This window comes from Balaenoptera acutorostrata, chromosome 4 (assembly GCF_949987535.1).
Source record: "Balaenoptera acutorostrata chromosome 4, mBalAcu1.1, whole genome shotgun sequence".
NCBI classification, from domain to species: Eukaryota; Metazoa; Chordata; class Mammalia; order Artiodactyla; family Balaenopteridae; genus Balaenoptera; species Balaenoptera acutorostrata.
This window is the reverse complement of record NC_080067.1, coordinates 110,847,697-110,864,359: the sequence shown is the minus strand read 5'-3', so window position 1 is coordinate 110,864,359 and position 16,663 is coordinate 110,847,697. Positions and strand designations below refer to the sequence as shown.

Sequence of the window (16,663 nt, the reverse complement as noted above, 5' to 3'; positions counted from 1 at the left end):
TCCTGCCATGCAGTTTCCATTCTGCCATGCAGTTTTCCCTACAAATTGTACAGCATGAGTGGATCTAATATATCCAGATGGAGAGGGTTAGTCTTGCCTAAGGATCAGTTATTTCAGAAAGGATGAAGTCTGGTACAGACATGGCTGTTTGATGTTCCATTCTCTTCTACTAGCAATGATTCTTAAGAGTGTGGTCCCCAGAAGAGCAGAAACGCTATCACCTGAGAACTTGTTAGAAATGCTAAACTTTGGGGAGTTCCCTGGCGGTCCAGTGGTTAGGACTCTGCGCTTTCACTGCCATGTCCCCAGGGATCAGGGAGCTAAGATTCCCATAAGCTACGAGGCGTGCCTGCTGCCCACCCCCCTCAAAAACAAAGAAATGCTAAATTTTTGATCAGGTGAGGGACCAATCTGTCGTTTAACAAGTCCTCCAGGTGGTTTTGATACACACTAAGGTTTGAAAACTACAGATCTAAAGCAACAAGTTTCTTCATAAAGTATTAAATTTATAGAGCCTTGGGCTTCCCTGGTGGCGCAGTGGTTGAGAATCTGCCTGCCAATGCAGAGGACATGGGTTCGAGCCCTGGTCTGGGAAGATCCCACATGCCGCGGAGCAACTGGGCCCGTGAGCCACAACTACTGAGCCTGCACGTCTGGAGCCTGTGCTCCGCAACAAGAGAGGCCACGATAGTGAGAGGCCTGCGCACCGCGATGAAGAGTGGCCCCCGCTTGCCGCACCTAGAGAAAGCCCTAGCACAGAAACGAAGACCCAACATAGCAATCAATCAATCAATCAATCAATAAAAAAATCTTAAAAAAAAAAAAAAATTTATAGAGCCTTAGAAACTCAATTTCCAGGACATTTAAAGAAGTCCCCTATAAATAGGTACTTAAATAACTACTGTTGAATGAATGGATATTTTAACAGATCTAATACCCCAAAACCATTCTAATCTAGAGAACTTTTTTCAAAGTATTCAGTGATTGAAACTACCACAATGTAATTTAATGAAAACAGCTCAAAGATGTGTGGAGATCAGCTACATTCAAATTCCACCATGAGAGTTTTAAGGCAATTAAGTGTATCCCACTGAGCTCAGACTTCCACATCTGTTAAAAGGGGAGAGCCGTTCTTGCAAGGTTAAGAATTAAGCTCCGGAAGGGCCTGGTGCTGAGGCCTTCCTGTTAATGATTTTACTAATTTTCTCTTGGTTCCAACCAAAAACAGCCATGTTGTTTTATTCCATGCATTTTTCACATTTTGCTCCCTTTACCTGTAATTCTTTTTCCGCCCCACTCCTCATTCTTTGCTTAATCTTCTTGGGCATCACCACTCTCCAGAAAGCCTAATCTCTTGACAATTCTGGATTTCTCTATTGAAACCTATTTCTCCCAGTCTTCCTCCTCTCAGTAGACAGCAACTCCAGTTGCCCAAACCAAATCCTTGCAATCATCCCTGACTCTTTATCGTGTCCTTCACTCTCACCTGGACTACTGTATTAATCTTCTAGTTGGGTTCCCTGCCTCTACCCTTGCCCTTCTGGCAGTCTGTTGTAGACACCAGCAGCCAAAATGATACTGTTTGAAACAAGTCAGATCATGCCATTCCTCAGTTTAAAATCCTCCAATGGCTTTACAATTCATTCATTTATTCAACAAATATTTATTGCGTACCTACTATGTGCCAGCCTCTGTAATAGACAATTGGGTAAAAAAAAGAAACAGATAAAAATCCCTGAATCTCAGAACTCACATTCTACCGGGGGGATAGGGAGGGGGGGCAAAAATACAATATAAGTGCTATAGAGAAAAATTAAGTGTGTAGGGAAAGTATAAGTAAGCACGGCATTGTAGGTGGTGTTTAAACAGGATGATGATAAGATATGATGATACCACCTCTTTGATAACTGTTGAGCAGGGAGAGTAATGAATGAAGTAAGGGAAAGACAGCCACTCAGATATCTGAGGGGAAAATGTGCTAGGCTGAACAGCAAGAGCAAAGGCACTGAGGCAAGGACCTGCATGGCAAGTTTAAGGAACAAAATAGCAAGGGAACCACTGACTGGTCTGGAGTGAGAGACTGAGAGAATAATAGGAAATGCAGAGAGGTAAAAGATAAAAGCCAAAGTTTTTACAATGGGCTGCAAGACTCTAGACTGCACTGATACAATAGCCACTAGCCACAAGTGGCTATTAAAATTTAATTGAAATTCAAATAAAATTTAAAATTCACCAGCTGAGCTGTACTAGCCACATTACAAGAGCTCAATAACCATATGTGCCCGATGGTTACTGTATTAGACAGCTCAGATGCAGAATATTTTCATCTCAGAAAACACTTTTGGACAAGTGGTTCTATATCAGTGGTTCTCAACTCGGGGAATTTTGCCCCCCCCCCCAGGAAACATTTGGGAAACAAGGTATGTTTGGTAGGGGGGAGGAGGTGCTACTGGCATCTAGTGGGGAGAGGTCAGGGATGCTGAAGTATCCTACAATGTTGTGGGACAGACCCACAACAAAGAATTATCCTGCCCAAAATGTTAGTAGTGCCACGGCTGAGAAACCCTGCTCTAGATCAATCTCGACAACTCCAACCTCACCACTCACTGCTTCCTCTTTGCACAAGCTGCTTCAGCCTCCTGGCCTCCTTCCTACATGCCAAGCACTCTGTTCTTTCCTCAGAACCTCTACTTTTGCTTCTTCCTAGAACACCCTTCTGTGGTTCAGTTTCTCACTTTTTTCAGGTCTTTGCTTCAATGTCACTTAGAGAAGCCTTTCTTCACAGCCTGTATAAAATAGCAACATCCTCTCCTCCATCCCTCTCTTTTTGATTTCTCTCCATAGAATTTCCTGCCATAGTATATAGTTTCTTATATGTTTATTGGCTATTTCCTTCCACTAGAATACAAGCTCCAAAGGACTTGCATTTGTTCCCAGTATAAAGAACAGTGTCTGGCAAGTCATGCTCAGTAAACACATTTTTAAAAAATGAACGAATGAAAAAGTTGGGCATGTCTTCTTCCATTTGGTTCCACACCAGTATTGTGAGCACTTATCTCTTTATTTGCAACACTCCCAAAAGCTCCTTGAAGGAGGGTCTGTGTCATTTCTCGGAATCTTCAATATCTAGCATAGTAGGCACTCAATGACAAATGAAGAATTGGTATCTGATGAGTAAATGGTACCCCCAATAACATCCACTGGCAAATCAGTTTAACCATGGTTTTAATGCCTTATTTTAAAGGCTGTATTTACAGTTCATTTTGACTGATATTTAGCTGTGATATATTTTTTAAAAGGTTAAATCTGCTCACCTGTATCTGCAGGTGTGCACATTTCAGCTACTAACTGGCAATAATCTAATTAAATGTTAACAAATCTAAAATATGGCTAAAACAATGGAAGGAGACAGAAGCCAGTGACAATGCGTTGAAGTCTGAAGTTTCCCTCTCGTGAATGTTGACACCAACAGTGATAACAATAGCTAATATATACTGGGCTCTTTCTAGGCGCCAGGCACAGTTCTTCACCCCTCCCTGCGCTTCAACAACCCTATGAGGTAGGTATCTCTACTAGATCCGTTTCGAGACAGAAAACTGGAAGACCAAAGAGCTTGCTCTCGGTCACAGTTAGTAAATGACGGATAAAACCCTGGGAATCTGGCTTTCAAAGACCCCAACCTTAAACTATTCGCGATACTGCCTCGCCTAAAGTCAAGCCGGCGAGGATAAGAAGGGAAGCAACAGCGGACCGCAGCTTATTGGGGAGTTTAAGTCAGCTGCAAGGCGAGCAGGCGTGGCATAGGATAGGTGATTTTTTCCCCTTAACTTTTCCAAGTATAATGTTAAACAAAACCAAATTGTTTTAGCACAGAACTACGTAATTTAAGAATATCAAACTACAGGTACTCCCAACGCAGAAGTGGCCGCAGAGAACTTTCGAGCGCTCCCGGGGTCCCGGCCCAAAGGCGGGGAGGAGGCGCCTCCATTGGCCGGCCCCGCGGCATCACATGAGCTTGTCATGCGCTGGGGCCGCCGCCGGCTTTCCACGCACCTGCCCTGCGCAGCCCTCCCAGGCGTTCTTTTGGAGGAGGGACTGGTGAGGAGTTTAGGTTTCGTTTTCCCTTATGGAAGGTCGATGTTCCCGGTGTAAATACGGAGTTGCCCTAAAGTGAGATCCGTGGGACTCCACTCAGTCCCCGAGAGCCCGGAACCACCGGTCGGAGCACCGCGTTCCCTTAGTGCCCTCATTAACGATCACTTCCGCCCACGGCTCTGGAATACCCGAGGCCCTTTGGCTGCGAACAACGGGAAGGGCATTTCCGGTACCTGTTGCCACGGCGCCGGTCCAGTGGGCCTAAGGGGGCGAAGTCATTGGCGTCCTCTCCCCCCTCTCTAGGGGTAGAGATGTCGGGGCTCAGCTACCCAGAGATGGAGGGCTGTCGTAACCTGCTCGGTCTATTGGACAACGACGAGATCATGGCCCTATGCGACACCATCACCAACCGCCTGGTGCAGCCTGAGGACCGCCAAGGTAAAGGTAGACCCTTCCCCCCAAGGGCGGCCGTCCCTCCCCAGGCCTCACCCGGCCCCCAGCTGGCGGGAGCGTGTGAGTGGAGGCCGTGGTAGGCCTCCTTCCCAGCCCGTCCGGCATTGCGCTTGTGCGGAACCCTCGGGAATCTCGGCCCCTATAGCTGCTCTGTTGCTTCAGATGCACGCTGAAAATGGCGCTGCTTCCAGGTTTTATCCTTTATACGTTGTGGGCAAACGCTGCTTGTTTCGAAGATGCAGAGTACGTGAATAGTGATTTTGTTTGTTTGTTTTTTGAAGATTTCCGGGGAGTCAGGGTGTTTTCCATTTTCGGTTTCGATCAGCTGAGGCGTGTCAGCCGCTGCTCATTTTCTTCAAGCTTGGGGGAGGATATCATAAACACATTTTATCAGTCTGCTGCGTAAAACAACTACTGTGATAAAAGAGCAGATAGGATGAATCCATGTCTCTTTTTGGATCCAAAGTTTTTCAGAGATGATTCTGTGTACTAGGACTACATTACTTTCAGAGCCAAATAAACATTTCGGTAGAGTAGATTTCATGGATTATAAATATTCAGTCTGGTTGCAATGTAATGAGGAGCTTAAGCATTTATGATTTTGTATGTTACCTGGCTAGTTTTAGTTTAAATTTGCTGAATTTTAGTTTAAAATGAGAAAATGTCCGCCTCCTGTATTAGCATTTGACTTAAGTATCTACAAAAGAGTCTGCCTTTTAAAACTTTCTCTGCTTTTAACATTTCCGCCATTTAAGGTCATTCATTTGAAAGTGAACCAAGAACACTAAATGAATAAATTTCTAAGAATTTAGACTGAAAATAATTTTAGACTTAATGTAGTTCTTTGGCATTTATATATTTTACATGCTAATCGCCTTCTAACAGTCTTGGTGAATGTGAATTTAAAATTGTAATAGATAAAATTGAATTTAATTGATGGTGGATCCAAAAGCAAACAAGAAACAAAACTACCCAGTACAAAAATGTTAAATGATTTGAAGTCATTTCTCAGAGAGGAAAAAATAATAAGCATATTGAAAGATACTCAACATCTTTAGAAAGCAATGAAATGAAAACCAAAACTACATGGTGTCTTTCATATGTACCAAGTTGTCAAAAACTAAATGTAAAAACTTCAAGTGTTGTTGATCTTGTGAAGTATGTCGTTGATAACTACTGAAGGAGTGTAAATTAGAACTAGTACTTTGGAAAACAAGTTCTATATTATCTCCTAAAATGGAAGGTTACTTACCTCAGCTTCTCAAACTTGAGTGTGCCTATGTGTCCCTCAGTGATCTTGTTAAAATGCAGATTCTGATTCAGTAGTTTTGGAGTGGGCCCAGAAATTCCACATTTCTAACAAGCTCCAGGTGATGCTCATGCTGCTTGCCCCTCTGGGCTGGGAGACAAGTGTGGAAGTGTCCAAAGTAATAGTATTTGTAATTGGATACACATAATAAAAGTCTATAAACAAAAGGATAGATACCTTGTGGTATAGTCTATAATTACCTATGGTACAGCTCTGAAAATGAATTAACTACAGCTGTGTCTATCCACATAGATTAATCTCAGAAACATTAAAAGTTAATTATAGAAGACTATATATATTGATGGATTCGATTTATAGAACATTCAAAGAAATACCAAACTATATTTTGTAGGGATACATAGTTATGCTGTACAACTCTAAAGAAAATCGAGGGAATTCTCTGGTGGTCCAGTGGTTAGGACTCTGAGCCTCCACTGCTGGGGGGCCCTGGTTCGATCCCTGGTCAGGGAACTAAGATCCCGCAAGACCCGCAGAGTGGCCAAAAGAAAAAGAAAAAGAAAAGAAAAAAGAAAAGAAAATCGAGGGAGTGATAAAATTTTGGAGAGTAGCTACATGTGAGGTGAGCGAGGAGAGGGAATAGCATCAAGTAGGGAGAGGTAAAATGAGGGCCTCAAAGATACCAGTAATTCCTGTGTCTTAAGCTGTGTCGTGTGTATGTAGGAGTTCATTTTATTACCATTCTGTATACCTCACATATGTAAAAATCATCTTTAGTCTGTTGTTTAATAGAAATTCTTTAAAATTAAAAGTCTTGGTTCTGCCACTTCTTAGAAGTATGATTGTTGATACCTCATGTATCCCTGACTTTCGTTATCTGTAGAGTGAGGAGATTGAAAAGTATTGTAATTTTACCTATATTTTAGGGATTGTAAATGAATTTAGTTCCATTCACCTTATTAAAATTTTTTCTTCTCTTATTCAAATTTTTTCTGAAAATACAACCATTCTTTAAAAGAAAATGCTTAAATTCACAATCTCGTATGAGAAGTGAAAGGAAGGAGGAATTTTAGGTGGGGAAATTTATAGTTTTAAGAAATTTTTTTAAAATCCAAAACCTGACAACCCACTTCTTGGTTTTTAGAAATGATAACCATCTTATACAAAAGCAATAATGCCATGACAAGAGTTTATAAATATTATTTGATAGAGTTTCTGCTGACCCTGGACAAATTTACAAGTGACTCATGATTTTCTATTAATCTTCATAATTTTCTTTTAGATGCTATTCGTGCAATATTAGTGTACAGTCAAAGTGTAGAAGAACTTTTGAGGCGGAAAAAAGTCCACCGAGAAATCATATTTAAGTACTTGGCAACACAGGGGGTTATTATACCTCCAGCTACTGAAAAACACAGTCTTATTCAGCATGCAAAGGATTACTGGAAAAAGCAGTCACAACTGAAATTGAAGGAAACGCCAGAGCCAGTTAAGACAGAGAACATTAGACTCTTTGAACAGGTAAAACAGACCTTATAGTCATATCCTGAACTGTAGTTCTGTGTAAAAATCTTTAGATAATCCTAGATCTGGAATGATGTGGTTAATGTTCTTTTTTTTTTTTTATAATTTTAGCTTTACTTTCTATCTTTTGCATCCTGAAGAAAGAGCAGTAAAGCACCTGAGACAAAGTATTTTTGATATTTAGTAATGTATACGTAATATTCTATTGATTTGTGAGAAAAAATGTTTTGTATCCCTTTATCAAATGGGGACTATTGATTTTTAAAAAGAATGGATAGACTACAGGATCAATTTAATTTTAATTTAGCCTCTGGTTCTCCAGTTTCTTTTTTCCACTTTAGAAGAATGCTGTTGTGAGCCCTTTCTCATTTTGAAGACTTGCTTTGGTATTAAATTGCAAAAATTTCATGAAAGAAACTTAAATTTTTTTATTTGTTAGCTAGAAAAAAATCCTGTTTTAGTAATTTCCTCCAGCTGACATTGGCTGTTCGTATTTCTTTTTATCTCCACTGTACATTTTAAATATTGTGTGAATATTTAAATATCGATTGAACCTTTAGGTAACTTGCAGTTTTTGAACTACATACCCACATTGAATTAATGGTATTTTACAGTGAGAGAGGTTTGCCTTCACATTAGGAAAGGAACTTCTAAGCCTTCCTTAATGTACTGAAAAGAATGTTGACTTTAAAATCATGTAGATGTGACTTCATATTAGGGTCTGCTGTATACTAGCTGTAAATGAGCAAGTAAGGACCTTTGTGAGCCTTGTTTATAAAACGGGCATAATGATAATATCTGTGTCATAAAGCTTGTGGAGAAAGAAGGAAATAGCACTTAAGTGCCAAGCACAGTGCCCAGTACATTCAGTAATAGCACGTGCCCAGTAAATACAAGATCTTTCACCATCTAGATGAGGTACTATGTTCTGGAATACAGTGTTGAATAAAATCTAGCCTATCAGGTGTATTTTTGCAATATTCATTTTGGAAAGAAATAGTATAAAATAATCCCAATCATAGAAAATAAGCTATTTCAATCATATTAGAAGTGTCTGTTTAAAGACGTGTTTATTATAAACTTTGCTGCATATAAAATATACCACAGTGAAGTGTATTCATTTAAAGCATACAGTTTGAAAGTTTTGACAAATAACACACCTATGAAATCACTGCCACAATCAAGAGAAAATGCTTATGTAAATCCTTATTATTTGCTCTTAATTCATGCTGATATTTTAAGAGACTTTGAACCTTAATTTCTTAGAGGAATTTTCAGAAGTTTAAGCTGAGAAATTCTAAAATGACCTCCCCTTTTTGAGAAATAATTTACTGTGCAAGATCGGTTCAGTGAGTTCACAGGTAGTTCATTTCCTTTCTGCTATAATTAGTACCTTAAAAGTTAGCTATGAAACAGGCAAGATAGAAAATAGATACAAGAATTAACGTTGGTTTTATTAATCAACAGGAGAAAGAAGATAAAAAAGCTGAAAAGGTTGATTTTCGTCGATTAGGTGAAGAATTCTGTCACTGGTTCTTTGAACTTCTTAATTCTCAGAATCCTCTTCTGGGACCACCTCAGGATGAATGGGGGCCACAGCACTTCTGGCATGATGTCAAGCTTAGGTTTTATTACAACACAACTGAACAAAATGTGATAGACTACCATGGAGCAGAAATTGTGAGCCTTCGTCTGCTGTCACTAGTGAAAGAAGAATATCTTTTTCTCAGTCCCAACCTAGATTCCCATGGACTGAAATGTGCTTCTTCTCCCCATGGTCTAGTTATGGTTGGAGTTGCTGGGACTGTCCACCGAGGGAACACTTGTTTGGGCATTTTTGAACAAATTTTTGGACTCATCCGCTGCCCTTTTGTGGAGAATACTTGGAAAATCAAACTTATCAACCTGAGAATTATTGGAGAGAGTTCCCTTGCTCCTGGAACATTAATGAAACCAGCTATTACATTTGAACCAAGTGATCTAGAAGCCTTTTATAATGTAAACACTTTGTGTGGTCCAGTGAAGGATGACTCAATGTAAGGCAGGCATTGGATAGTGAGACTGGAGACCAAACTTTATCTAGTGGAAATGAGGCACTTTGAACAAAAGAGAACTAATTTTACCTAACCCTTGAAGCATTGAGTACTATATGTCAGTCTGAAAAATGTTCTATACAGAAATTCTTCCAAATACTACATCAGTAATGTCTAAGTGATTTCAGATTCAGGGATTGATGTATTTTAGTTGAAATGTCTTTCTTGACTACAGGCTAACATATTATGTGAACACTTGCCTCTTTCTACTTGAGTTGCAGCAAATGTTCTGAAGGCTTCATGCAATTCATCAAATAAATCCCACTTTAGATGTTGTAACTAACTGTGTGCCTTAGAAACCAGTTAATATTTTCATTTTACTTGGTGGATATTCTGCTAATATCTGTACTTGTCATGCGGGAAAAAATTAATAGTGTTCAAGGCTTCCCCTTTTAATTTTCTCATTTACTTTTGTCTAAATCTGGGTAATTTTACAAATGCATCTCATGACAGTATTGCTTAAAAAATACAAATTTTAGAGATGTTTACTGTAAACTCAGTAAATGAGTAAGCTCACTTTCTATAATGAGTAAACTCTCATTTTAGAAAACTTGAATGACATTCTTATACAAAAAGTCCAGTAATTTAGCTGGTGGAAAAAAATTTAATTTGCCTTTTAAAATATTTGAGGAACATTTTTCAGAGTTATCTGCTGTTGTCCAAGCTAAGTATCTTAAAATCTGCAACACTTTCTGAACAATTTTGGGCAATGATAAGTGCTGTTCTCAAAACAGACTTTTTTCTTTATCTAAAGTTTCAGCTAACAGTTTTATAGAGCATTTATTGTAATAGCATATAAAGGAAACATACTATTGAAATTTTTTTAAAAGGTTTGCCCAGTTCCTAATTTAAATGAGTTACTCTGTTTTCTCTTGAATGATTGTAGAAGAGGTGACAAAAAAAAAAATTAATACATATATTGAGATATACTCCCACATCATGAATTAAAATTATTAGGATTTTTTTAACCTCTTAATTTGTTTTACTAGATTTGAGTTACAAGGTTAAGTTGCCAGATTACACAGTTGGTTTCAAGTTTAAATTCCTCATCACCCAGCAGCTACTTGCTGAATCTGAATTTAATTAGTAATTTTAATTTACAAAAATGCCATTTGGAAAAAATTCAACTGGGAAATGTGATGAGGTATTGTTCATATTAATTTTTTTAACTTTAACTCTGCTCATGATCATCTAGGGTAACTGATAAAATTTTGGAAGCAGGAGGAAAAAATTGATCTTTTTTTTTTTAGTCCTATGCCTCTTACGTTACGAGGAGTACAAATTGATGTGTCCTAAAATAAGAACTTAATAAAGGAGGGAAATCCCTTTTTCTGCTGTAAGAATAGTTTTTTGTTTAGATTTAAACCCGTTATCTTTTTCTTTAAGTTTGAAGTATCATTATAACATGTAATCGATAAATATCCAAAGTAAAGGATAAAATTTGAAATTATTCCCATCTGTTTTCTTTGTGCTATTGATGTCAAGTACTGCAGAAATAATACCAAAGATGCTCAGGATGGGCAGAAATTACCTGTAGATATGTTCAGTATTTAATTTTTGAATGTGTAATGCTCAAGGAAGGCAGTAATCTGCATGTTCTTTTAATCACCCTTAAAAATGTGAAATCTTTCCAATAGACCAAATGAGAATTAGAGCTATATTTTATTCCCTTTGAATCCCCACAGCTGGGCACACAGTAGGACCTAATGTCTAAGTGAATGGGTGAATGAATGAGCAAAAGAAGCTTATATACTTTATAAAAGACTTTTTTGCATGTAGATTTTGTCTTTGGTTCTAGTCATTAGTGGTGGTTTTGGGGTTATATCATGTTTGACTTTAATACGTGAATACACAAACTTTTAGACCCCAAACTAAGATTTAGGATAAAATTTTAACTTTCCATTAAAATTTACTGACTTCCAAAAGCCCAAGGTCAGAGTAGGATATACTGGAGGGCCCTAACATACCTAGAAACCATTATAAGGGAAGTGTATACTTGCTGTTCAGAGAAAGAAGACCTAGTAGAACTGAAATTTGCTCATGAAGCTTAAAGCTTGGTCAGGCCTTTGAGAAGGTCCAAAAGCACAGTGCAGATTGAACGCTACTTTTACTACCACTCACTACTCTGTTTATGTTAGGGAATAGTAGACACTACAGCTTTGTCTCTTACTTCATTATACTCAGCTGGTATTTATGAAGTTTGTGGAGTCAAGTAGTAAAGAATACAACTAACTCCACACATAATTCATAGTAATTGGGTGGCCAAACCAGGGGACACCCGGTCTTTATTTACTGGAGGCTGATTTGCTATAGCTAACAGTATACATCAATATCCTTTTTTGTTAAAAACTTAATAGTTGTATTGGGATGTTTTACTAATATCCAGAATACCGAAAAACGTATTTCATGTGTCTACTAAAATACCAAATAATAGAAAAAAAGCCGTATCTAATTTATTAAATCAACTTGAAAATGGCAAACACAGGAAAACATTCTTGGGTTTTCAGAAAGGCAACATTTTTATGCTAAAGGAAGGCTAGTTACCTAGTCCCAGTAAGAAATTGTAATAACACCCCAGAAAAGGATTTAAAGAGTAATGGTTTAACTAAATGAGATAATCAGAAACATTGTGTTTTAACAAAATGGCTCTTGTGGCTTAAAAGTTCATAAAAATGAGTGAACCATACCTTGATGTTTTTCTCAGCATCTATTTTCACAAATTTAGATGCCGTTTTCACTTTTTTTGGGTTGCAGGGGATGGTCATTGACCTTTTGAAAAAGAGAGCTATATTCTTTCTAGAAAAAATATGTTTGCATATAGTATTACAATGTTTGCATATTTCATTGAGTTCTTGGACTTCCCTGAAGCACGTCTGTGAGTCCTAACAGGGATCCTTATGCTGCATATTCAAATCCTGCCGTAATAATTTTATTTCCCCCAGACTACTACTCTACTTTATTAAAAATTAAAATTATTTTTAGAAACTTTTGTGCCCTTGCCAGAGTCCTTAAGCTAGAGGACTGAATCTTACTAATGAAAGAATAATCTCTAGAAAGTCTGTCAGTTTACGATAGTTGTTTGTATTTTGTTTTTCAATAGATGTTGGATATTAAGGCAAAACCTACTGCAGTACTGTCAAGTGAAACATTAATGCAGAATTCATTTTATGTGGACAAGACAAGTTCAATGAACATGCTTTGGAGAAAGTGATAAAAATGTGAAAAAAATATTATGTTCTCAAGATCTTTACAAAACTTTATCCTAAGGAGATGTTTATTTGGTAATGATTGCATATTGCTAATTCTAATGAAAGATTTTAAAAATATGAACATTTCTTCTGAAGGGTCTATATTTGTGATCAGCTCCCTCCCCCTCTCCTCCCCAACCCTATTTATAACCTTTGTATATAGCCAGTTTGAAGGTACACAGCCCAGCTGTAATGCTGGGAAACAAGACTTACGGATCTGGGTTCTCTTCAAGTTTATATGCATATATTTATTGAGCATCTACAATCTGTAAGTCACTGAATCAAGCGTAAGATAAAATAATACATCAATAAGTTGATTTACCTCAACTTCTCATGTTGAATTCAAATCTCAATCTCTGGGTTTAGATGTCTTAAAGTGAGAACTACATTAGGCCCTTTGCTAGAGTTGGAAGGAAAATAATTTCAGAACTGTGTCAGAGTGCACTAAATCCTTTCAGCTTTACTTTTTCTAGTTTGAACCTTTCCTGTAGTCTTTCAGTAAAGTGTTAATATTAAAATTGAGTATGATGTTTACTGTGAGTTATAATGTACTCCAAAATATTAAACCAGAAACTCCAGAGTTACTTCTGTTAGTCATGTAATGTTAATAGAATCACTGGCCTTAATCTTATTTACCTTTTCAGTGAGTCATTTAGTGAGGGTTCTTTGGTTAGCAGTTTTCATCTTCAGTTTTTAGGCACCCTAAATCTCAAGTATGAAATTAGTTTTATTTCAATTAATGAATTTAAGGATTGAAGGAATCTCCTGCTGTCCACTGCCAACTGTGTTACTTGTCTGGTGTGATGTTTTCTGAACAAAAAATCAGTAACTACTTAGGAAAGCCTTTTTGCTTGAAGCGTTTAGTTTCATAAACTTGCATTAGTCTTTTCTGTCTCTGATCTTTTACCATACTAATTGTGCTCAAGTTGTTACGTGTAAGGTACTTTTGCCTCCCTAAGTAGTTCCTAGAACTTGTGATTCCTACTTATTTCTCAGTCTTTTCCCCGCTGGGCTTTGCACAGGATAAATACTTGCTACATTTGGGGTGCTTATTATATGGCAGTTACTTTTCTGTGCATGTTGCCTGTATTAATTCATTTAATCCTGTGGACAGCTATCAGTCTTTTAACAGGGTTGAAGTAACTTCCCGAGCTTTCATAGCTGATGGTAGAGCCTAGATTTAAACCCAGGTTTTAGAGCCTGAGAGCCAAGTGGTAACTAACTACTACACATACTGCCTCTCATCTCCAGTAAGTTTTTTTTGTTTTTTGGCTGTGCTGTGAGGCATGCGGGATTTTCTTTCCCGACCAGGGCTTGAACCCGAGCCCCCTGTGGTGGAAGCTCAGAGTCTTAACCACTGGACCACCAGGGCAGTCCCTACAGTAGGTTTTTGATGAATCCTTTTTGACTTATTGTCATTTGCTGGCACTTATTGCCAAAGCAAAGATGCCTTTGAGTTGTTTATCTGGATTAGGTTGGAGTGTTAATGCATACTGCATCCTTTTGTAATTATACCTCTTAAGTTGATTGTTTAGTGATATAAAACCACTTGGAGGAAAGATAATGTTCATGTATGACAGTATTACTTATGAAAAAGAATAAACTGGGTAATTGGGAAATCAAAAAAAGTATGTAACAATTTATATCAAATTTCTTAAACTCACTGTATTACCACAATCTCTGGTTCTCTTTCCTTCCTCTTTGACACCCTTGTGCTTTTGGCCTCAGAAATAGTCTGTTTCACACGTTCAGTTTCTTGCCACATCTGGATGTAGCATATCTGCGGTATTTTCTATTTCAGCTGCTGTAATTAGACCCTCTTTACCTAAACCTTGACTTATATAATAATTTATTTCTTTGCTTTAATATTTCTTGCATATTTGTGACATTAAACTTCCTTAAAGTACTACAGCTTTCATCATATCTTCCATGCTCAGAAATTTCATTGGTGTTACATTACCTCCAAAATAAAGTCCAGATTTCGTAATCTGCTTTTTATCACTATTTAGCTTTGATTCCATTCATTTTCACACATTGTTTGATCCAGCCAACATCTATTGCTAGTCTTTGTATTTATCTTGTGCTTACTTAGCCCTTTGCTTTTACTGGCAAGTATCCAAAGTTGTAGAATTTAATTTTTTTGTTGTTACAGACAGTCTAAAATATTGTAGAAAGAAAAGGACCCTGATAGAAATGGAGTTTAAAAACTAAAAATTTCTCAAGAAGTCAAGCATTTTATATCTCTTTAGGAGTTTTGTGTACATTGTCTAGAATAATCTTTCCCCAGGTTTTGCATGGCTGCTTCATTTTCATCTTTGAGGATTTGGCTTAAATGTTTTCTCTTAAGTGGACTCTCTTGTTAATATTTATCAGAGCACCTCGTTTCAGTTTTAGCACTTTAGATATTATTGCTAATTTATGAATTTCCCCTACTAAGATTTTAAGCTGAGAGCAGGGACTGGTTTACTTTTCATTGTACTTCCACTGCTTTGCACAGAGACAAGGTATTCAATGTTTATTAAAGATATAAGTAAGGGAACAAATGCTAGTTTTTATTCAGAGCCTTATATATTTCTAGTCCTCTGCCTATCTGCTAAAGACAATACATAGCATATATATTAGGTACTCAGTAAATACTTGTTCAATGAATAAAGCCAAAGTTATTTTCGTGAATAATGACATAGGAACTCAAATCAACAATACTCTTTGGTAGATAGTATTATTAAAGTCTTATGCTTTTGTAAAAGATGAAGAAACTGAAGCCCAAAAAGTCAAGTAATGTGCTGAAGTTAACGTAGTTTTGTTGTAGAGATTTTTTTCCTCTGGCTTTTTTTTTTTGGTTTGTTTTATTTTCTTTTTAAACTACAAAGCCAATTTTTTTCTCACACTTTATTTCCAGTCTGACTTTTGCTACTCCCTTATTTTGAAAGAATTTAAACTCGATTCCTCATTTCTGCACATGTAAAAATGAACCAGTTAGATGATTTCTAAGGTCTGGGACAATTTTGTTACAGGTTACACTTTTTTGTGATTGTATGCCTTCTCAGCAACTTAAGAATATTACTTTTAAGTGAATTTGTAGTTCATTATTAAGGAAATTCTTTTATTATTTTGCTTCCTCATAAATCATGCTCATTGAAAAAACAAAGAATGAAAAATGTGTTTTTCAAACATTTTTAAGGATATGTGTATAATGTGTTTCTATTTACAGAGGAAATAAAAGATAAAAAAATTACAGATCATATCTAGAATAGAAAAGGGAAAAGTATGAAGCCTTTAAAATACCATTCTACTTTCTAATCACTAGAAATGCTTAAGTTGTTTGAAAAATTGGTGTTCTGTACAACTTTTTTGCTTTGTTGCATATGGTTAAAATATATGTCCATGTTTTAGTCAAGAAGAGTGTAAAGTGGTTGACAGAAGGCCAAATTATAGACTGCCAGCAATCCCTAGTAAAAATAAAGATGTTAATAAAATAATCAAATATAGATGACTCCAAGAGATTGAGTAGTAGAAGTTGGCAAATATTTAAGAGTGACATTGGAGACAAGTGGCAGATTTGGGGTAGGATTTTTCTGTAGGAAGCATGGCCCTGGATGGGTACTGCTCTTAAGGTCACTGAAAGTTATTCTAGGAAGTGTAATGGAAAAACATTTGTTGAGCAGATAGGAGGTTTTGCTGGACTGACTGCATTGATTAGAGAAGTACAGCTTTATGATAAAATGAGTCTAGAGTGCAGAAACTAGATAACGATAGAAGATTTTAGCATGTCAGGTCCTTTAATGCTGGAACTAGTAAAAGAACAATCAAAATCATTGAACAATAGACTCCTAGAAATTAAGAGAAATGTAGAATAAGCCATTATTTTAATTCTAAGAGCAACCTTATACTAGAGCAAGAGTTTTAGACTGAGGAAACAAGTTGATTTTAAATAACATATCAGTGTTTTCTCTTAAATGTTCTTTGAATTTGGTAAACATTTA

The 16,663-nt window shown here is 37.1% G+C and overlaps 1 protein-coding gene across 1 annotated transcript; it reads left to right on the top strand.

Annotated features, from left to right (window-relative positions):
• The first annotated feature begins 4,066 nt into the window (after positions 1–4,066).
• Positions 4,067–14,684, top strand: C4H3orf38 (chromosome 4 C3orf38 homolog). The gene is made up of 3 exons (XM_007198623.3): positions 4,067–4,533; positions 7,098–7,336; positions 8,807–14,684. Exons 1-3 carry the CDS (start codon positions 4,407–4,409, stop codon positions 9,377–9,379), a joined length of 939 nt encoding a protein of 312 aa, XP_007198685.2. The 5' UTR covers positions 4,067–4,406; the 3' UTR covers positions 9,380–14,684.
• Positions 14,685–16,663: the final 1,979 nt, after the last annotated feature.